This window comes from Clarias gariepinus, chromosome 14 (assembly GCF_024256425.1).
Source record: "Clarias gariepinus isolate MV-2021 ecotype Netherlands chromosome 14, CGAR_prim_01v2, whole genome shotgun sequence".
Lineage (NCBI taxonomy): Eukaryota > Metazoa > Chordata > Actinopteri > Siluriformes > Clariidae > Clarias > Clarias gariepinus.
In genome coordinates, this window is record NC_071113.1 from 2,121,601 (window position 1) to 2,138,982 (window position 17,382).

Genomic DNA, 17,382 nt, shown 5'->3' on the forward strand with positions numbered 1-17,382 from the left:
AAAAAATAAATAAAACCCCCCTTCTGGAGCCAGCTCCCCCGCTGACCCCCGTAGGCACCCTTGTTTCCCTAAATCTGCCCCGGGCAGGGGGCCCAGGCTCATCCACACTAAGGACCAGGGCCTATGGCAGCCCGGGGCGGCCCACCAGACCCCACAGCAGAGAAAAAACTACCCCCGCCCCATCATTTAGTCAACTCCCAGACTGCATAAGACAATAGACACCCAGGTTAAGCCCATTTTCCCCGCCTCTATTGGACCCCCCCCCAAAGCACTGATGCATCGAAGACATCCCCCACCAGGGCAGGGTCCAAGCGCACGCACCAACCCATGCACCCGGCAGCACACCAAACAGGACCCAACCCCCCCCTCGGACCTACCCCGGAACAGTACGGCCGCCGGGCCGGCAACCTACGTCCGCCGTCACAGGCATCCCCAGCAGCACATCTATGGAGTTAATTATGTGCCAAAATTTAACAAACAAACACAATCTGCTTTGCAAAGAAAAAAACGACTTTCTCACAAATGCAGCGTTTTGCAAACAAACACAATCCGATTTGCAAAGAAAAAAATTCAACTTTCTCACAAATGCATCCATCCATATTTTCTCACAAATGCACCCTCCGTATTTTCTCACACATGCGCCCAACCTATTTTCTCACAAATGCAATGGAGCAACTCCCTCTTCCAAAACAGCAGATGGCGCTATCGGTCAATTTACTCTATTCTCCCAAAACCTCAAACAACGTGTTTATATCAGTGTTGCCAACTTAGCAACTTTGTCGCTATATTTAGCGACTTTTCAAATTCCTCTAGCGAAAATTTTTTTTAAATGCGACTAGCGACAAATCTGGCGACTTTTTCTTGTGTTACTGGAGACTTTTGGAGACTCTGATGTGTCTGTACTGACTCTTCTCAACTTGTCACAGCAGCTGCCGCCGCCGGCCCCTCCCCCGTCCCAAACCACTGACAGACAGGCCTGTCCTCTCGTTACTCATCTCCCTGTGTCTACTCTGATCAGTGAGCGCTAGCTCCGGCTGAAAGGAGCAGCATATTCCTGTGACTGCACAGCAGCTAACATGGATGTAAATGAGCTGCACATGTGCAAACGGTGTTGCAACGGACCTATCACTTACCTGCTTCTCCTTTGCTTGAAATAAAACTATTTAATTTGACCATTTTCTTTTTTTTTCTTTTTTTTTTTTTTTTTTTCCGATGCACTTATATTACTCACTGTTACAAAGCTTAAGTTCATAATTATATTGGACACATGAGGAAGGATTAGGGAAAACACGCAAAATGCAAATACGACGTAATTACGTCACCAATATGCAAATATACGCATGACGTCATCTAGCGACATTTGGCGACTTTTCGAGCAGACTTTAGCTACTTTCCGTTGAAAATAGTTGGCAACACTGGTTTATATGGTTTACCCTTATGTCCCAGAGGAATATGAGTGGGGAACAGTTTTGAGGTGTCCATTATATATCCAGACAGCCAGACATATTAACAATCCACTATCTTTAGGATAGAGCCCTGTAGGGGGATACAGTTATATCAAACCACCACTGCATTTTAATTAACTATTGAAGGCTGAAAGAACTACCATCATGTTTGGCTTTTTATATCCATACCAGACGTATGCGACATGATGCATCAAAATCTTTTATAATTATTGATCATATCTACATTTAAATAATCTTTAACAAAGTTATAAGGGGTAAAAAAGCTTTAAATGAACAGTAAACATACTGAATTACAGACAGAATTCTATTACAAACCTGCTTGTAAAAAGTTTCATAAATTTCATGCAGTCTAATACAATGATTCTTGCATCTTACTGTATCTACACCTCGCGCTGCAACAGCTGTCTACAATGTATGATTGTACCACAGACACAGATTATTTAAATGTAGATATGATCACTAATTATAGTTAATAATTCAATAGTTAATTAAAATGCAACTGTGGTTTGATATAACTGTATCCCCCTACAGGGCTCTATCCTAAAGATAGTGGATTGTTAATATGTCTGGCTGTCTGGATATATAACGGACACCTCAAAACTGTTCCCCACTCATATTCCCCTGGGACATAAGGGTAAACCATATAAACACGTTGTTTGAGGTCTCGGCGCCGAACCCCCCAAGAAGAAACCCACCCCCAAGGAACCCCCAGATGCCCCCAGCCCATATAGCCACCCCACGCCGACATCAAAAACCACAGCCAGACAGAATCGGGACCCCCACCCACACTAGGTGATGGAGCTGATCAAAGGAGCCCAGAGAGATTGATCTAATGTGGCAGCAGAAGCTGTGTCAAGACTAATATAATCCAACAAAAGATCTTTATATTGGTTGATATTAAGATTATTTTTATTAGTGACACCATCTAGGTCACCCAACAAGCAGACTGAAGGAGAGGCTGAAATAGAACATTTAAAACATTTTAACACATTTTCACAAATCCTGTACCAGTACCTCTGGACAGGTGGACAGAACCATAGAGCGTGGATGTAACTGTCAGGTGTATTGCCTTGACAGTGTGAGCAGTTTTTAGAAGCTGTAAAACCCATCCTGAACATCTTATGACCTGTGTAGTGCACTCTATGCAGGATTTTGTATTGTATTAATTGTAAACCAGGATTTCTAGTCAGTTCAAAGGTTTTTAAACATATCTGAGACCAGAAATTAAGGTCCCAGCTTACTGATAGATCTGCCTCCCATTTTGCAATAGGAAGTGGTACTGATTCATCTATTTTGGAAAGTGTCGTATATTTTAGACATTAATTCAGATCAGGCTAATGAATGGCAGATTCGAAATCTCTATATTATTGCATAATGCCTGTTCTACATCTAGCCAAGGCTCATCTAAGATGGTGTGTTTTAACCACCCTGAAATGTGTTGAAGCCTGTTGGCTAAGAAATAGTGGTGAAAGTTAGGTAGATCTAGTCCTCCTTTATCCTTGGTCTTTTGCAGCGTTTTTAAGATAATACCCGGGGGTTTACCTTTCCAAAGGAATTTAGAGATGCAGGAGTCCAGAGATCTAAAGCACTCAGGTGATGGTTTGCTCTGGATCATTGCAAATAAATAATTCATTCTTGGCAAAACCATCATTTTTATTGAGGCAACTCTTTCCATAATTGATATGGGTAGAAACTTCCATCTGGTTACATCATCTTCTACCGTCTTTAAAAGTGGGATGTGGTTTAATTTAATCAAATCTGCCAGTCTAGGTAAAACATTAATACCTACATATTTAATGTTTCCAGACTGCAGTGGAGTGGAAGAGCAATTAATTGGAAGAACCGTAGATTTTAACCAGTTTATTGAATAATCTGAGACTCTTGAGAAAGAGTTTATTAATTTAATTATCTCAGAGAGAGTTGTTTGTGAATGCTGAAGGAAAAGTAACACATCATCTGCATAAAGACTAATTTTATGCTCTACATTCTTGCATATAATGCCTTTAATCACTGTAGCCTGTCTAATTGCTGCGGCTAGTGGTTCAATAAAAATTGCAAACAGTGAGGGGAAGAGGGGGCATCCCTACCTGGTGCCCCTCTTAAGACAGAAGCTGGAGGATGTTTGGTCATTTGTCCTGACACATGCTGTTGGAGAGTTACAGTGGTGTGAAAAACTATTTGCCCCCTTCCTGATTTCTTATTCTTTTGCATGTTTGTTACACTTAAATGTTTCTGCTCATCAAAAACCGTTAACTATTAGTCAAAGATAACATAATTGAACACAAAATGCAGTTTTTAAATGAAGATTATGTTATTAAGGAAGAAAAAAAACTCCAAATCTACATGGCCCTGTGTGAAAAAGTAATTGCCCCCCCTTGTTAAAAAATAACTTACCTGTGGTTTATCACAGTTAAAAGTTCAATTTCTGTAGTCACCCCCAGGCCTGATTACTGCCACACCTGTTTCAATCAAAAAATCACTTAAATAGGAGCTACCTGACACAGAGAAGTAGACCAAAAGCACCTCAAAAGCTAAAAATTATGCCAAGATCCAAAGAAATTCAGAAAAAAATGAGAACAAAAGTAATTGAGATCTTTCAGGCTGGTAAAGGTTATAAAGCCATTTCCAAAGCCTTGGGACTCCAGCGAACCACAGTGAGAGCCATTATCCACAAATGGCAAAAACATGGAACAGTGGTGAACCTTCCCAGGAGTGGGCGGCTGACCAAAATTACCCCTAGAGCGCAGAGACAACTCATCCGAGAGGACACAAAAGACCCCAGGACAACATCTAAAGAACTGCAGGCCTCACTTGCCTCAATTAAGGTCAGTGTTCACGACTCCACCAAAAGAAAGAGACTGGGCAAAAACGGCCTGCATGGCAGATTTCCAAGGCGCAAACCACTTAAGCAAAAAGAACATCAAGGCTCGTCTCAATTTTGCTAAAAAACATCTCAATGATTGCCAAGACTTTTGGGAAAATACCTTGTGGACCGACGAGACAAAAGTTTAACTTTTTGGAAGGTGCGTGTCCCGTTACATCTGGCGTAAAAGTAACACAGCATTTCAGAAAAAGAACACCATACCAACAGTAAAATATGGTGGTGGTAGTGTGATGGTCTGGGGTTGTTTTGCTGCTTCAGGACCTGGAAGGCCTGCTGTGATAGATGGAACCATGAATTCTACTGTCTACCAAAAAATCCTGAAGGAGAATGTCCGGCCATCTGTTCATCATCTCAAGCTGAAGCGATCTTGGGTGCTGCAGCAGGACAATGACCCAAAACACACCAGCAAATCCACCTCTAAATGGCTGAAGAAAAACAAAATGAAGACTTTGGAGTGGCCCAGTCAAAGTCCTGACCTGAATCCTATTGAGATGTTGTGGCATGACCTTAAAAAGGCGGTTCATGCTAGAAAACTCTCAAATAAAGCTGAATTACAACAATTCTGCAAAGATGAGTGGGCCAAAATTCCTCCAGAGCTCTGTAAAAGACTCGTTGCAAGTTATCGCAAACACTTGATTGCAGTTATTGCTGCTAAGGGTGGCCCAATCAGTTATTAGGTTCAGGGGGCAATTACTTTTTCACACAGGGCCATGTAAGTTTGGATTTTTTTTCTCCCTAAATAATAAAAACCATCATTTAAAAACTGCATTTTGTGTTTACTTGTGTTATCTTTGACTAATAGTTAAATGTGTTTGATGATCAGAAACATTTTGTGTGACAAACATGCAAAAGAATAAGAAATCAGGAAGGGGGCAAATAGTTTTTCACACCACTGTATATAATATTTTTAGCCAGCTTATAAAAGAGTTTTCAAAACCAAATTTGTGTAAAGTTGCGAATAGAAAATTCCAGTTGACTTTATCAAAAGCTTTTTCTGCATCTAAAGACAATATTGTCATTTGAAGATTTTTATTGCATGAATAGTCTATCAAGTTAAGTAATCTATGTGTATTTGTTGGGAAGTTCCTCCCTTTTATGAAACAAGTTTGGTCGGGATGAATTATGAAAGGAGTTATCTTCTCAATTCTTTTTGAGAGAGCTTTGCAGATTATTTTAATGTCTACATTAATAAAGGATATTGGACAATAGCTGGTAGGCAATACAGGGTCTTTTCCCGGCTTTAGCAAGAGACTAATGTAGGCAGAATTCATATTTGGTGGAAGTCTACTATTTTCCTTGGTTTCCTGCAACATTCTTTAGAATGTTGGTGCCAGAATTGCCCAGAATTCTTTATAGAATTCTGCTGGAAAGCCATCTGGACCTGGAGCCTTTTGGATTCTGCGACTCCCCATCAAGCTCTCGCTGGATCTGCTCCTCGGCTACCAACGAGAGGAACGTCTGTACTTCCTCAATAGACCATGAAACAGCCATTTTATTAGTTAATACAAATAGGTGCGTCCGATCCTTTGCTGGCTGTGCTAAATCTAGCGGGTCTGTTGTGTCTCGTGTCGCAAGTTCAGTGACGCAGTAATGACGATTTTTTTCCGGCCAATCAGTGACCAGCAGAGTTTACACGTCATGTTTTGGTAACGGTTTAGCGCGCTTGGAACCTCGGCTGAGGTGGTACTAAAAAAAAGGCCAGGTACCAGGTACTGTTCCCAGTGGAAAACCCCCCAAAAGTGAGCTGTACTAAACCGTGCCGTGCCGTACTATGCAGTGGAAAAGCGCCATTAGAGTTCTGGTAATAGATCATATAGAGAATGATTCCCAAAAGACTATTACTTTAAATATTACTTTAAATATTTTTAGAGCTATACCAGAACCAAGTTGTCATTTGTCCATTTTACTGTGGTCAGCAGTTTCAAGTGGTTTTGTCAATTTTATGAAATGATGTTTTTGATCTGGCTTAGCTTTTCGTAAGTCTACTGGGATGGGCTGCAGGCCCCTGCGACCCTGAATACAGGATTAAGCGGTAAAGATGACGGTTAAGTAAGTGATTTTATTTTCTACATTGTACAACAATACTGGAGATTTCAAACCTATAAAATAACACATATGGCATTAGGTTATTAAGTTACAAGAACAAACAACAACAGTAAGTTGTTATTTCAAGAGCTCAGCTGTTCTAAAACACTTCTTGCAAAAACTGTATTGTCAAGTAGATTTCCAAAACCCATCAAGCCCCATGATGAAACCAGGAAAGCAAGGCCAAACTGACTTCTGCTGCAGAGGAGACGTTCATTAAGAGTTACCAGCCTCAGAATTGTGTGGAAAAGCTGCAGAATTGTGGGTAATTGTTTCTCCCGCTGGGTCTTAGTGCACGTCTCTTACTGGTATAATCAACATTCGTGCATGTGTGTACTGTTTAGTATAACACTGTGACCATGTGTGTGTAAAACATTTTATTTTGTGTCTGTATGCGTGTGTGTACAGCGCGTGTGTAAGGCTAAAGCAAGTCTCATTAGAGAGGTTAAAAATCCACTTTCTCTCTCTGCTCAAGGCTTAGCCTGCTAAGTGTGTGACGTGAGCGCGCATCTGTGAGGGATCACCCCTAGGGAGCACTGTGCACCCGAAAACTGTGTGTTCACAGTTCACTGTGTCTTCATTTAGTTCAGCTCCAAGTAAGTTTGTTTGGTTAGGCTAAAATGCCTGTGTTAAGCTAAAGAGCCTGTATTAAGATAAAGAGCCTGTGTTAAGCTAAGAGCCTGGGTTAGAGTTCTTTGTTTGTTTAAGTTCATTGTTTGTTTATTTTCTTTATTATTGATTATATTAAAAAGAATTAAATTCAGTTCCCCTCTGCGTCTATCCCTGACCAAAAGCCAGCAACACCACCTAAAACATGACAGTGTCATTGGAGTCCGTGACACACACACACACACACACACACACACACACACACACACACACACACACACACACACACACAGGCCCCTCCTATCTTTGCCTTCACAGACACACACACACACACTTTCTCTCTACTTTACACAAAAATACTGCTCTGCCACGATTCGTTTCAAAGGTAAAGTGCAGGTTAAGTTGTTTTATTTTTACTTTACAGCAGTGATTCCGTTAGTGTGTCACTCAATTGAGTGTCATTAGAGAGATTTGTGCGCATTCGTTCGATTTGTTGGTTGTGTGCGTGCACGTGAAAAGAGTGGAAGAAGGGTAATTGTGTAAGACGAGAAGGGGGAGATGGAAGCTTACCTTAGCTTCACACACACACAGCGCCTGCGCGCACAAATGGAAAAACTTATTGTAGGGAATATTTGATTTTTAGTATGTTTCATTGTATTCTGTGTGCATGAGAACAGAGTGATTTTCGTCCTGTTCTCACGACATAAGCTGTGCTTTCAAAAAACACATCCTATGGAAGTTTATGTTAAAGGTCGTAAAACTGTTAAACGCTCGTAAATTGAGAGCTACTCCTAAATTTATGTTCTTCCTTACCTTATCTGTTAAAAGCATTCCAGACTGGATGTAAACACTTCTGCATCCACCTTTTCTTTGGTTCTTTGTGTGTGTGCGTATATATACTCCTGTCTCCCACAATAAACTTTGAACGTCTCACTGAGCACTGACTTGTGTGTATCATTGAGGGGTTCCCTGGTACCAGGCGGGACAAGCAGAATACAGGCTGAGCACTGAGTAGACAAAAGGAGGTCTACCAAAATTCAAGAAATCCTTACAATTTGGGGGCTCTGTCCGGGATACCTCTAATCAGGTGAGTGCTGCTTTTAAATTTTTTTCTCTATAAGCATAGAGCAAGCACGCTCACTGGTTTTTGGTATCTGGACCATATATAGTACGGGGGAGGATTGTCTTGGGGCTTTTACGCCTGTTTAGCGCGCGCTCGCTTCTGAAAGGTTCCTTGAACTGAAGCATAGTGTGGAAGCTGTATTCTGTTGCCCGCTCTTTGTTATTGTCTTTGTTGAGCTCTTTGTTGTTGTCTTTGTTGAAGTATTGTGTGTTGTTTGTTGAAGATATTGGTTTTTTCTGTCGCGGGTTTATTCACATTTATAAAATGGGTAATAAGAACACAACTACTTATCCAAAGCCGGACCCAGAAGAGGTTCCGCGTGACTGGATGAATAGGTGTGGACTTACTTACTTTACCACACCTTGGCTTGATAATTTATCAGGGTGGACTGAACCACAATCTCAATTTTTAACCTATCCACGAGGAGGTATTTTTAAGCCTGAATATCTAGCCTCTGCTTACTCTCAGATATATGAGGGTATCGGTGATCCAGGTTGGGATTATCCTTATATGGGTTCATGTTATCAAAAATGGGTAGAAATGAAAGCTATTTGGGATAAATATTTAGACATAAAAGAAACTAAAATACAGAAGAAAAAGATTCCAAAGGTTACATCTGAAACTAAATTCAAGCCGTCTGTTCACTCAACCTTTCCGATTCCTCCTCCATATCCTGTTGACATAGTAACGTCAGCATCTAACCAACTAATTGTTGAGAAAATCTATCCTAATTTGAATCCCACTAATCCTTTTGTGAGCTGCCCATCTGTGCCTGTCTCCCCTGTACCCACAAAACCGTGCTCACCTTCGTCGGAAGTGTGTGCCTCAGGAAAGGGAAAGACTCCCAAGAAGGTGTCAGGACGAACTTCTGACAGCCCTCTATCGGATGATCCCGAGGATACTGATGGTGAGGATGATGATAATTCGGACGATGAAGGTCCGGATGAGAGGTCTCGCCCCAAACCTCGACAAGAAAATACTGCGTTTGTTTTCTCTATGGGACCAAAGGGTCCAAAAATCCTTCCACCATCCGTAAGCACGCTGAAGGACATTATTAAGATGCTCCCTTCTCCCAACAAACCTTTGCATTTTGTTGATATGCTGATAAAGGCTTCTAGGCACTGTCAGCTCGTGGGTGCGGATTACCGCTTTATTTTGCAATCGGTTTTGGGAGATGGGTACGATGAGGCTGATTTGATAAAAACAGTAAAATGCTTAGACCCTGAAAAAGACACATGGACTGTAGTGGTGAAACAGGAAGATGTAGAGGGTGGGGGAAGACGGAAAAAGAAGGAATATGACTTTCATTGGGGTAATTCTAATGAGGCTATGAAACTTTTAAAAGATGAGCTAACTACTTATCTTCTTGCACGTCAACAAGCTAGTCAAGATCTGTCACAGGTAACTAATTGTAGACAAGAAAAGAGTGAGACTACATCCAGGTTTCTGGAGCGGTTTCGAGAGACCTGGACCCTTTTGGGTGGTATGCCCCTCCCTGAAGAAAATCCTAACCCACTTTTCCTTACAACCTTCTTGAATAATTGTCGACCAGAAATCGTGAAAATTTTAAAGTTTCAATTGTCAGATCGTTCTACAATGACTATCAAAAAATTAGGTGAGCGTGTGAGAACACTAGAAGGAGATGGTATTTTAGAAAATAAACAAGTGGCATGTTTGTTTGTGGAAAGTGAAGGATACAGAGGTGGAAAAAAGGGAGGTAGAGGAGGCCGAAGAGGCCGTGGAAGAGGTAGAGGAGGTCTGCAGGGTCAGAGTGTACCCCGTAGATCTGGTTATTGTTATTATTGTTATAAAGAAGGTCACTGGGCTCGTGAATGTCACACGAAGGCCCGAGATGAGGGACGTAGTGGACAAAATGTGTATAATCAATTGAATGATGCTAATGAGGTGTTTTCTCCTAATCCTTCCCAGCAGCCACCACAGCGAGTACAACAACAACAACAGCAATATAGACCCAATCCCTTCTCAGGGATGCAGGTAGGAGCATATGATGCATAGGGATGCCCGCAGAGTTCCAGCCCCGCAATGTTACTTTGTACTTTCGAGTCACCTCAGGTTAATGAGTTGCCCTTTATAGAATTATGTATAGATGGTTCCGTATTCTCTTTTTTGGTTGATACGGGAGCCACAATGTCATCTTTGGGTCGTGATTACGAGGGGCCGCTCTCGAATAAAAGTATCAGCTCTGTGGGAATTGAAGGGGTTTCTCAACGGAATTATTTTACTCCCCAATTAACTGTAACATGTCCTTTAGATAAGGGAATTCATCTTTCTCATCGTTTTGTTTGCATGCCTGATTGTCCTTTTAATCTGTTAGGTCGTGATTTAATGAGTAGGCTACACATGTCCCTGACTTTTTCTGGAGCGAAACTCACTGTTGAAGTGCCTGATTCAGTTTCTTTCTCCCACCTTACAAATATGCGTGTAAATAATTGTTTCCTTTCTTCACAGAACAGCTCTCTTCCTGCTGCCCTTGAATGTGTGCCAAGCAGTCTGTGGGCTGAACATAAGGATGAGGTGGGGTTAGTTCACTGTGTGCCTTATAAAGCTAAATTAAAACACTTGCAACCTGTGTACATCAAACAATATCCACTCTCCGAGGCCAAGGCTTCAGGAATAGATGAGATTTTAGGCTCACTGCTCAAGCAGGGTGTTGTTAAACCATGTGTAAGTTCTTATAACACACCTGTTAACCCAGTCTTGAAACCTGATGGTACGTGGAGATTTACACAAGATCTAAGAAAAATAAATGACATAATTATCCCTGTAGCACCTGTTGTGCCTGATGTGCTGTCCATTGTTTCCTCTATACCTTGTCATCATTCACATTTTTCTGTTATTGACCTTTGCTCTGCCTTCTTCAGTGTTCCTGTGGAAGAGCAGACACAGCCCTTGTTCGCCTTCACCCACAGGGGGCGTCAGTTCACCTGGTCGCGTCTTCCTCAAGGCTGTGTTGACTCTCCGGCTGTTTTTTCGGCTGTAGTAAGAGATGCACTTGGTGATCTAACTCTCCCCACTGATTCTGTTGTCCTATCTTACGCGGATGATCTACTGGTGTCCGCCGCTTCGCCTGCTGTCTGCGAAGAAGCCACCATTTGTCTCCTGAAACACCTGGCACAGAAGGGTTTCAAGGTATCAAAGACTAAATTACAGTTTTGCAGAGACACTGTAAAATACCTGGGTTTTGAGCTCTCCCAAGGCCAAAGAAGGCTCTCAAAGGAACGAATCCAGGTTATTCTCGACACTAAACGTCCAAGCACTAAACATGCTCTCATGGCTTTCCTGGGACTGATCAACTACTGTCGTCAGTGGATTCCTGACTGCTCATTTCATGATAAACGCATCAGGACGGCTATCTCACATAACGATCCGCTCCAACAACCTCTGACATGGACTGCTGACATGATTGAGGCTTACAAGGAACTAAAAAAGGCCCTATGTTCCGCTCCAGCACTGGGCCTGCCTAACTATCAGAAAACGTTCCATCTATATGCGTGTGAGCACGGGGGCACCGCTTCTGCTGTATTGGCACAGGAGCATGGGGGGGGATGAGACCATGTGCTTTCTTATCTAAAACTTTAGATGCTGTGGCACAAGGTTTGCCTGCCTGTCTCAGGGCTGTGGCCGCCTGTGCGGTGATGGTACAAGATGCTGAGAAGATTGTTCTCTCTCATCCTTTAATTTTGTATTCTCCACATCAAGTTAAACAAGTGCTACAGAACCTTCAAACACAACATATGACGGCTCAGAGAAGGTCTGGGTATGAGATTATCCTTTGTTCTACAAGTAACTTAGAGATAAAATCCACCTCTTCTTTTGACACCCTTGGATATGCTCTGGCACGCTTGATCAATGCACAGGACGACACGTTAGTAGATACAGATCATGACTGCTGTTCAGAGATCATTCACTCCACTAGTATACGCCCTGATCTGTCTTCTACTCCATTAGCAACTGGTGACACTCTGTTTGTAGATGGTTCTTGTTCAAAACCGTATGATGGGAAATTTCTTTGTGGTTATGCTGTGTGTGCATTGCCAGATATAACCATTGAAGCTTACTCTCTCCCTTTCTCATCTGCTCAGGCAGCTGAACTTTTTGCTCTAACTCGTGCGTGTGTTCTTTCTGAGGGAAAAGATGTCACTATATACACTGATTCTCGTTACGCTTTTGGTATCGCTCATGACTTTGGCCGCATCTGGCAATCCAGGGGTTTTCGTTCTGCTGAGGGTAAGCCAATTTCTCATTCTTCTCTAGTTCAGGATTTGATAGACGCATGTCATCTACCTAGTACTCTCGCTATTGTAAAAACTAAGGGTCATTCTTCTGGGGACTCTATGGAAGTGCGAGGTAATTCTCTAGCTGATTGTATTGCTAAAAAAGCAGCTCAAAAACAGATTTTCTTTCCTGACTCTGGTTCTGATTTGATCAATACATCCTTTCTTGCTAGCTCTTTGATTCCTGATGTAGATTTATGGTCTTTGCAAGCTTCAGCCACGCCAAATGATTCCTCTTTTTGGCAAGCTCAAGGTGCCTATGTTGCTTCTGATGGTTTATGGTATTGTGCTGATGGTCGTTTGTGCCTGCCATCTCATTGTCTTCCGTTCCTCGTGCGCGAGTTCCACGGTGTTACACATCGCGCGCGAAGGGGGGTTAAGGAAGATATGAAAAAACTCTTTTGCATAGCCAACATGCTTGGAACAATTGATTCATTAATATCTAGATGTTTGGTGTGTGCTCAGAATAATGTGACAAAGGGTTTAGGTAAACACGAAAGTCTTCTATTACCTACTGCCCCGTTTGCAGAGTGGCAAATTGATTTTACGCATATGCCTGCATGTGGCACATTCAAATATCTTCTGGTTTTGGTAGACAAGTTTTCTAGGTGGGTGGAAGCTTTCCCGTGTGCTCATGAGAATGCAAAGGTGGTGACCCGAGTTTTAGCGAAAGAAATAATACCTCGTTATGGCGTGCCTCATGCTATTGACTCAGATAAAGGAACACCTTTTACATCTCAGTTAACACAGAATTTGTGTAAATATCTTTCACTGTCCTGGTATTTTCACATTCCTTATCATCCACAGTCATCAGGTATAGTAGAAAGAACAAATAGGACACTGAAAGAAAAATTGACTAAAGCAATGCAAACCATGGGAAGTAAAAACTGGGTTGATCTGTTACCTGCTGTTCTAGCTGAAATGAGAATGACACCAAGAAAAGACGTGCACATGTCCCCACATGAAATTATATTTGGCAGACCCTTTCCCGTGCCATGGAGGAAAGGTAAACCCGCGATAGGAACAACTGATCTTGATGTACATATTGCTGAATATTCTGCTGCTCTGATAGATACTCTAACTAAACATTATGAACAAATTGCTAATGTGACTCCAATACCCTCAACAAAACCCACACATCCTTTTAATGTGGGAGATACTGTTCTGGTAAAATCTTTGACCCCCAGAAAACTGGGAGATTGTAAATATGATGGACCAGCAGAAATAATCGCAATTACTCGTACTGCTGTCTTAACTGATCTTTTTCCACAGTGGGTCCATGCTACTAGGCTGAAGAGATGTCCTGTCGGCGTGAGACCAAAGGATGAATAAATGCGTGTGTATTATTATCTTTCTGTCTCTGTGATTTTTGTTTCCTAGACTAAAGACGTGCTGCAGTGATGTCCAACCCGTGATGTGACATAGAGAGAGTGACGTGACACAGAGGGATCGCCTGGGATTGCCACTGAATGACTTTACTTCTGCTATTAGTGTAGCATTTCTGGTGGTGTCTTAGCGCCTCGTAAGGTGGGACGAGTGCAGATTGGGCGTGCCCGCACTCTGAGCACTGTATCGTCAAGAAAGGCAATAGTTCACCACTAGTAGTTATTTATGAGTTTGCACTCAACTTGTTATATTTCTGTGTATTCTTTTGGTCACACTCCATCCTGTAGAGTTTGTAGAACAGCACTAGGAGTGGAAACCTCTCCTGCCTTGAGATGAAGTTTCTTTTTGTCCTCCTAATCTTGAACAAGGGATTGTTGTACATAGTGCAACCTCATCCACATGATAATGTTTTTTGGAGATTCGCTAATTGGACCGCTAAGCAATATACCAATGAGTCTTGTTATGTGTGCCAACATTTCCCTTCCGCTGTAGGACAGACGTCACTGAGACCCCTACCTGGTAATGAATCAGCTCTCTTAGTAGCTGCACGAGTTTGTATTAGTTCCTACTGTCGAAATGGTACTCAGTATATTAACTCTAACCTGACACATAGCTTATTTTTGAATCAAACAGGGTCTGACTGGTGGTGCAGACTGATGCACTACGATCATAATTTCTCAAACCCTTGTGACTATTCACTTACTGCTTTAGATATTAGCCTTCTCCGCTTCAGCACGAGGAAAAGAGCTCTCGTCACTGCTTTCCAGGTCTTCACTTTGCCCAATTTTAAATATCCTTACTGCTTTATAGGAAATGGCTCTGTATTTCTTGGAAACATGCATCTAGATATGTGTAGTGAAGCATATTTTCCCTATTCTCCAGATCGTTCTTGTCCTGAAGGTAATTGCTCAGTAATCCACCCTGGCCCCCGTGGGACCATTAATCACTATTCAGATTGGTATTGGGTTTGTGATAAGGCTGTTTACATTTTCCTCCCTGCTAACTGGGCTGGAATTTGTGCCCCTTCTCAATTTAGAGGCTCTTTTACACTGGTCACACGAAACCCACGTGGAACCCAACATCATGCTCGCCTTAAGCGAGATAGTGATCCATTCCCTCCCCCTGATCATCAGTTACAGATTAAGGCAGTTAAATTTTGGCATGCTTTTTTTCCTCAATATGGTGTGACTCAATTATGGAATCAGATTGAGGTAACACATTACAGGTTAGCTACTTTTGTTAATGCCACTAATATTGCTGTAGAAGGTATTAAAGGGGAATTAACTGCTCTTCGACTGACCACGGTACAGAATAGAATGGCCCTTGATTTAATCCTCGCAGAGAAGGGGGGTGTTTGTGCTATGGTAGGTGATAGTTGTTGTACATACATTCCAGCTAATGATGATGAACATGGAAAAATTTCTACTGCTTTGGAAAAGATGCGCGAGGTTGCTTCTCAGTTAAAGGATGATGAAAAGGGTCAAGTAGGTTGGGGAGTTTGGTATACTTTGTTTGGTCAATGGGCTCCTTATCTCTCCCTTGTCGTACCGGTTTTGTTTATTTTATTGTTGTTATGTCTTTTAGGTCCATGTATTTTTCGCTGTGTGTAAAATCTTTTGTACAAGTATGTTTCAGGTTATGTTCCTGCGCCGCGTCCGATGACCTATTATCCGCCAGCGACTTCTTGAAAGCTCTGAGTTTTATTCAACGATATTTCTTATGAATAAAAGGGGGGAATTGTAGGGAATATTTGATTTTTAGTATGTTTCATTGTATTCTGTGTGCATGAGAACAGAGTGATTTTCGTCCTGTTCTCACGACATAAGCTGTGCTTTCAAAAAACACATCCTATGGAAGTTTATGTTAAAGGTCGTAAAACTGTTAAACGCTCGTAAATTGAGAGCTACTCCTAAATTTATGTTCTTCCTTACCTTATCTGTTAAAAGCATTCCAGACTGGATGTAAACACTTCTGCATCCACCTTTTCTTTGGTTCTTTGTGTGTGTGCGTATATATACTCCTGTCTCCCACAATAAACTTTGAACGTCTCACTGAGCACTGACTTGTGTGTATCATTGAGGGGTTCCCTGGTACCAGGCGGGACAAGCAGAATACAGGCTGAGCACTGAGTAGACAAAAGGAGGTCTACCAAAATTCAAGAAATCCTTACACTTATCTATCGGGACTTTTATTATTTTTTTTAAGTGCAGGTTAATTTGTTTTATTTTTACTTAATAATATATATTTGTGGAACAAATAATCTAAGTTTCCATTATTTATTATGGGAAAATTTGATTTGGTTTACGAGTGTTTTGGAATACGAGCCCACTTCCAGAACGAATTATGCTCGTAATCCAAGGTTCCACTGTACATCTCAATATCAACTGTTCAAAGGAGATTATTGTTTATTTTGGATAAATTCCCTCGAATTGTTTATCCAACGCCACAAATTGTTTTTCAGTGCAGAAATAAAAGAAATAAACATCAGAAAAGGCCATGGAGTTCGAAGGGGTGTCAAAACATTGAAATGGTAGTGTATGTGGAGGATTAGATCATTAATATTACACAGAATAAAGATCAACCTGTAAGGTTAAGAGGTTTATATTCATGTAACTACCCTAAAATTTGCAAGACGAGCAAAGATTTTTAATAAAATGTAACTTAAAAAAACAAGCATTTTCTTGGTTTACGAGCACAGAGTATCATGTTTCACGCATGCGCTTCTTGTTTTGACGCCTAGCGTCACATGATCACAACTGAGCCAAATGTTTTTCTCTCTCTTGCGCTGCGGAATCTTCTCCCCTGCTAGGTCTTAGTGCTCGTCTCTTATTGGTATAATCAACATTATTGGTATAATCAACATCGCGTGTACTGTTTACTATAACACTGTGACTACGTGTGTGTAAAACATATTTTATTTTGTGTTCGGAAGTGTGTGCGTACAGCGCGCATACTGTTTCTTATAACACACGTGTGTGCGCGCGAGTAAGGCAAAAGAAATTCTTAATACAGAGGTTAAAAATCTATTTTCTTTCTCATCGTGGAGACACAGACACACGCGCGCACAGAAATGAAGGCAAGAGACACACACTCTGCTCTCCAAATAAAACTCTGTCGCAAATCTTTTCAAAGGTGAGGTGCTGGGTCATTTGTTTGTTTGTTTTACTTTACAGCAGTGATTCTGTTAGTTTGTGCTGCATCTACATTTCAGCTGAAACTCATGATCAATGGTGTTGGGGTACTTATGTAGTGATAATTAGTTTCTGCCAAATCATTAAAACTAACAATAGACTATGAGAGGTGGTTGGAAGGTGTTACTCTGAATATAAACAAACAAAATATAGCTTTTTTTCTCAGAGGTAAACGGAACAGTGAAGTTGTTCAGCTGTTTAGTGTCACTATGTCATAAACAGTGAAACAACGTGGACTTATCGCTGTGCTTGTTGTAACTGAAAAAACGCTGCAACTGCTTCAAAGTCTTTCCTCTCCGTGACCGCTGAAATCCGACACAACACCACGTTAGGCTATGTCTTG

The 17,382-nt window shown here is 41.5% G+C and overlaps 1 protein-coding gene across 1 annotated transcript; it reads left to right on the plus strand.

Moving 5' to 3' along the window:
- Positions 1–7,675: 7,675 nt before the first annotated feature.
- Positions 7,676–15,903, plus strand: LOC128540899 (uncharacterized). The gene is made up of 2 exons (XM_053510892.1): positions 7,676–8,131; positions 13,843–15,903. Exon 2 carries the CDS (start codon positions 14,181–14,183, stop codon positions 15,456–15,458), a length of 1,278 nt encoding a protein of 425 aa, XP_053366867.1. The 5' UTR covers positions 7,676–8,131; positions 13,843–14,180; the 3' UTR covers positions 15,459–15,903.
- The last annotated feature ends 1,479 nt before the right edge of the window (positions 15,904–17,382 follow it).

Bases quoted from the DNA above. Each gene is read 5' to 3' on its own strand.
- LOC128540899 (XM_053510892.1), top strand. From the start codon at position 14,181: ATGAAGTTTCTTTTTGTCCTCCTAATCTTGAACAAGGGATTGTTGTAC.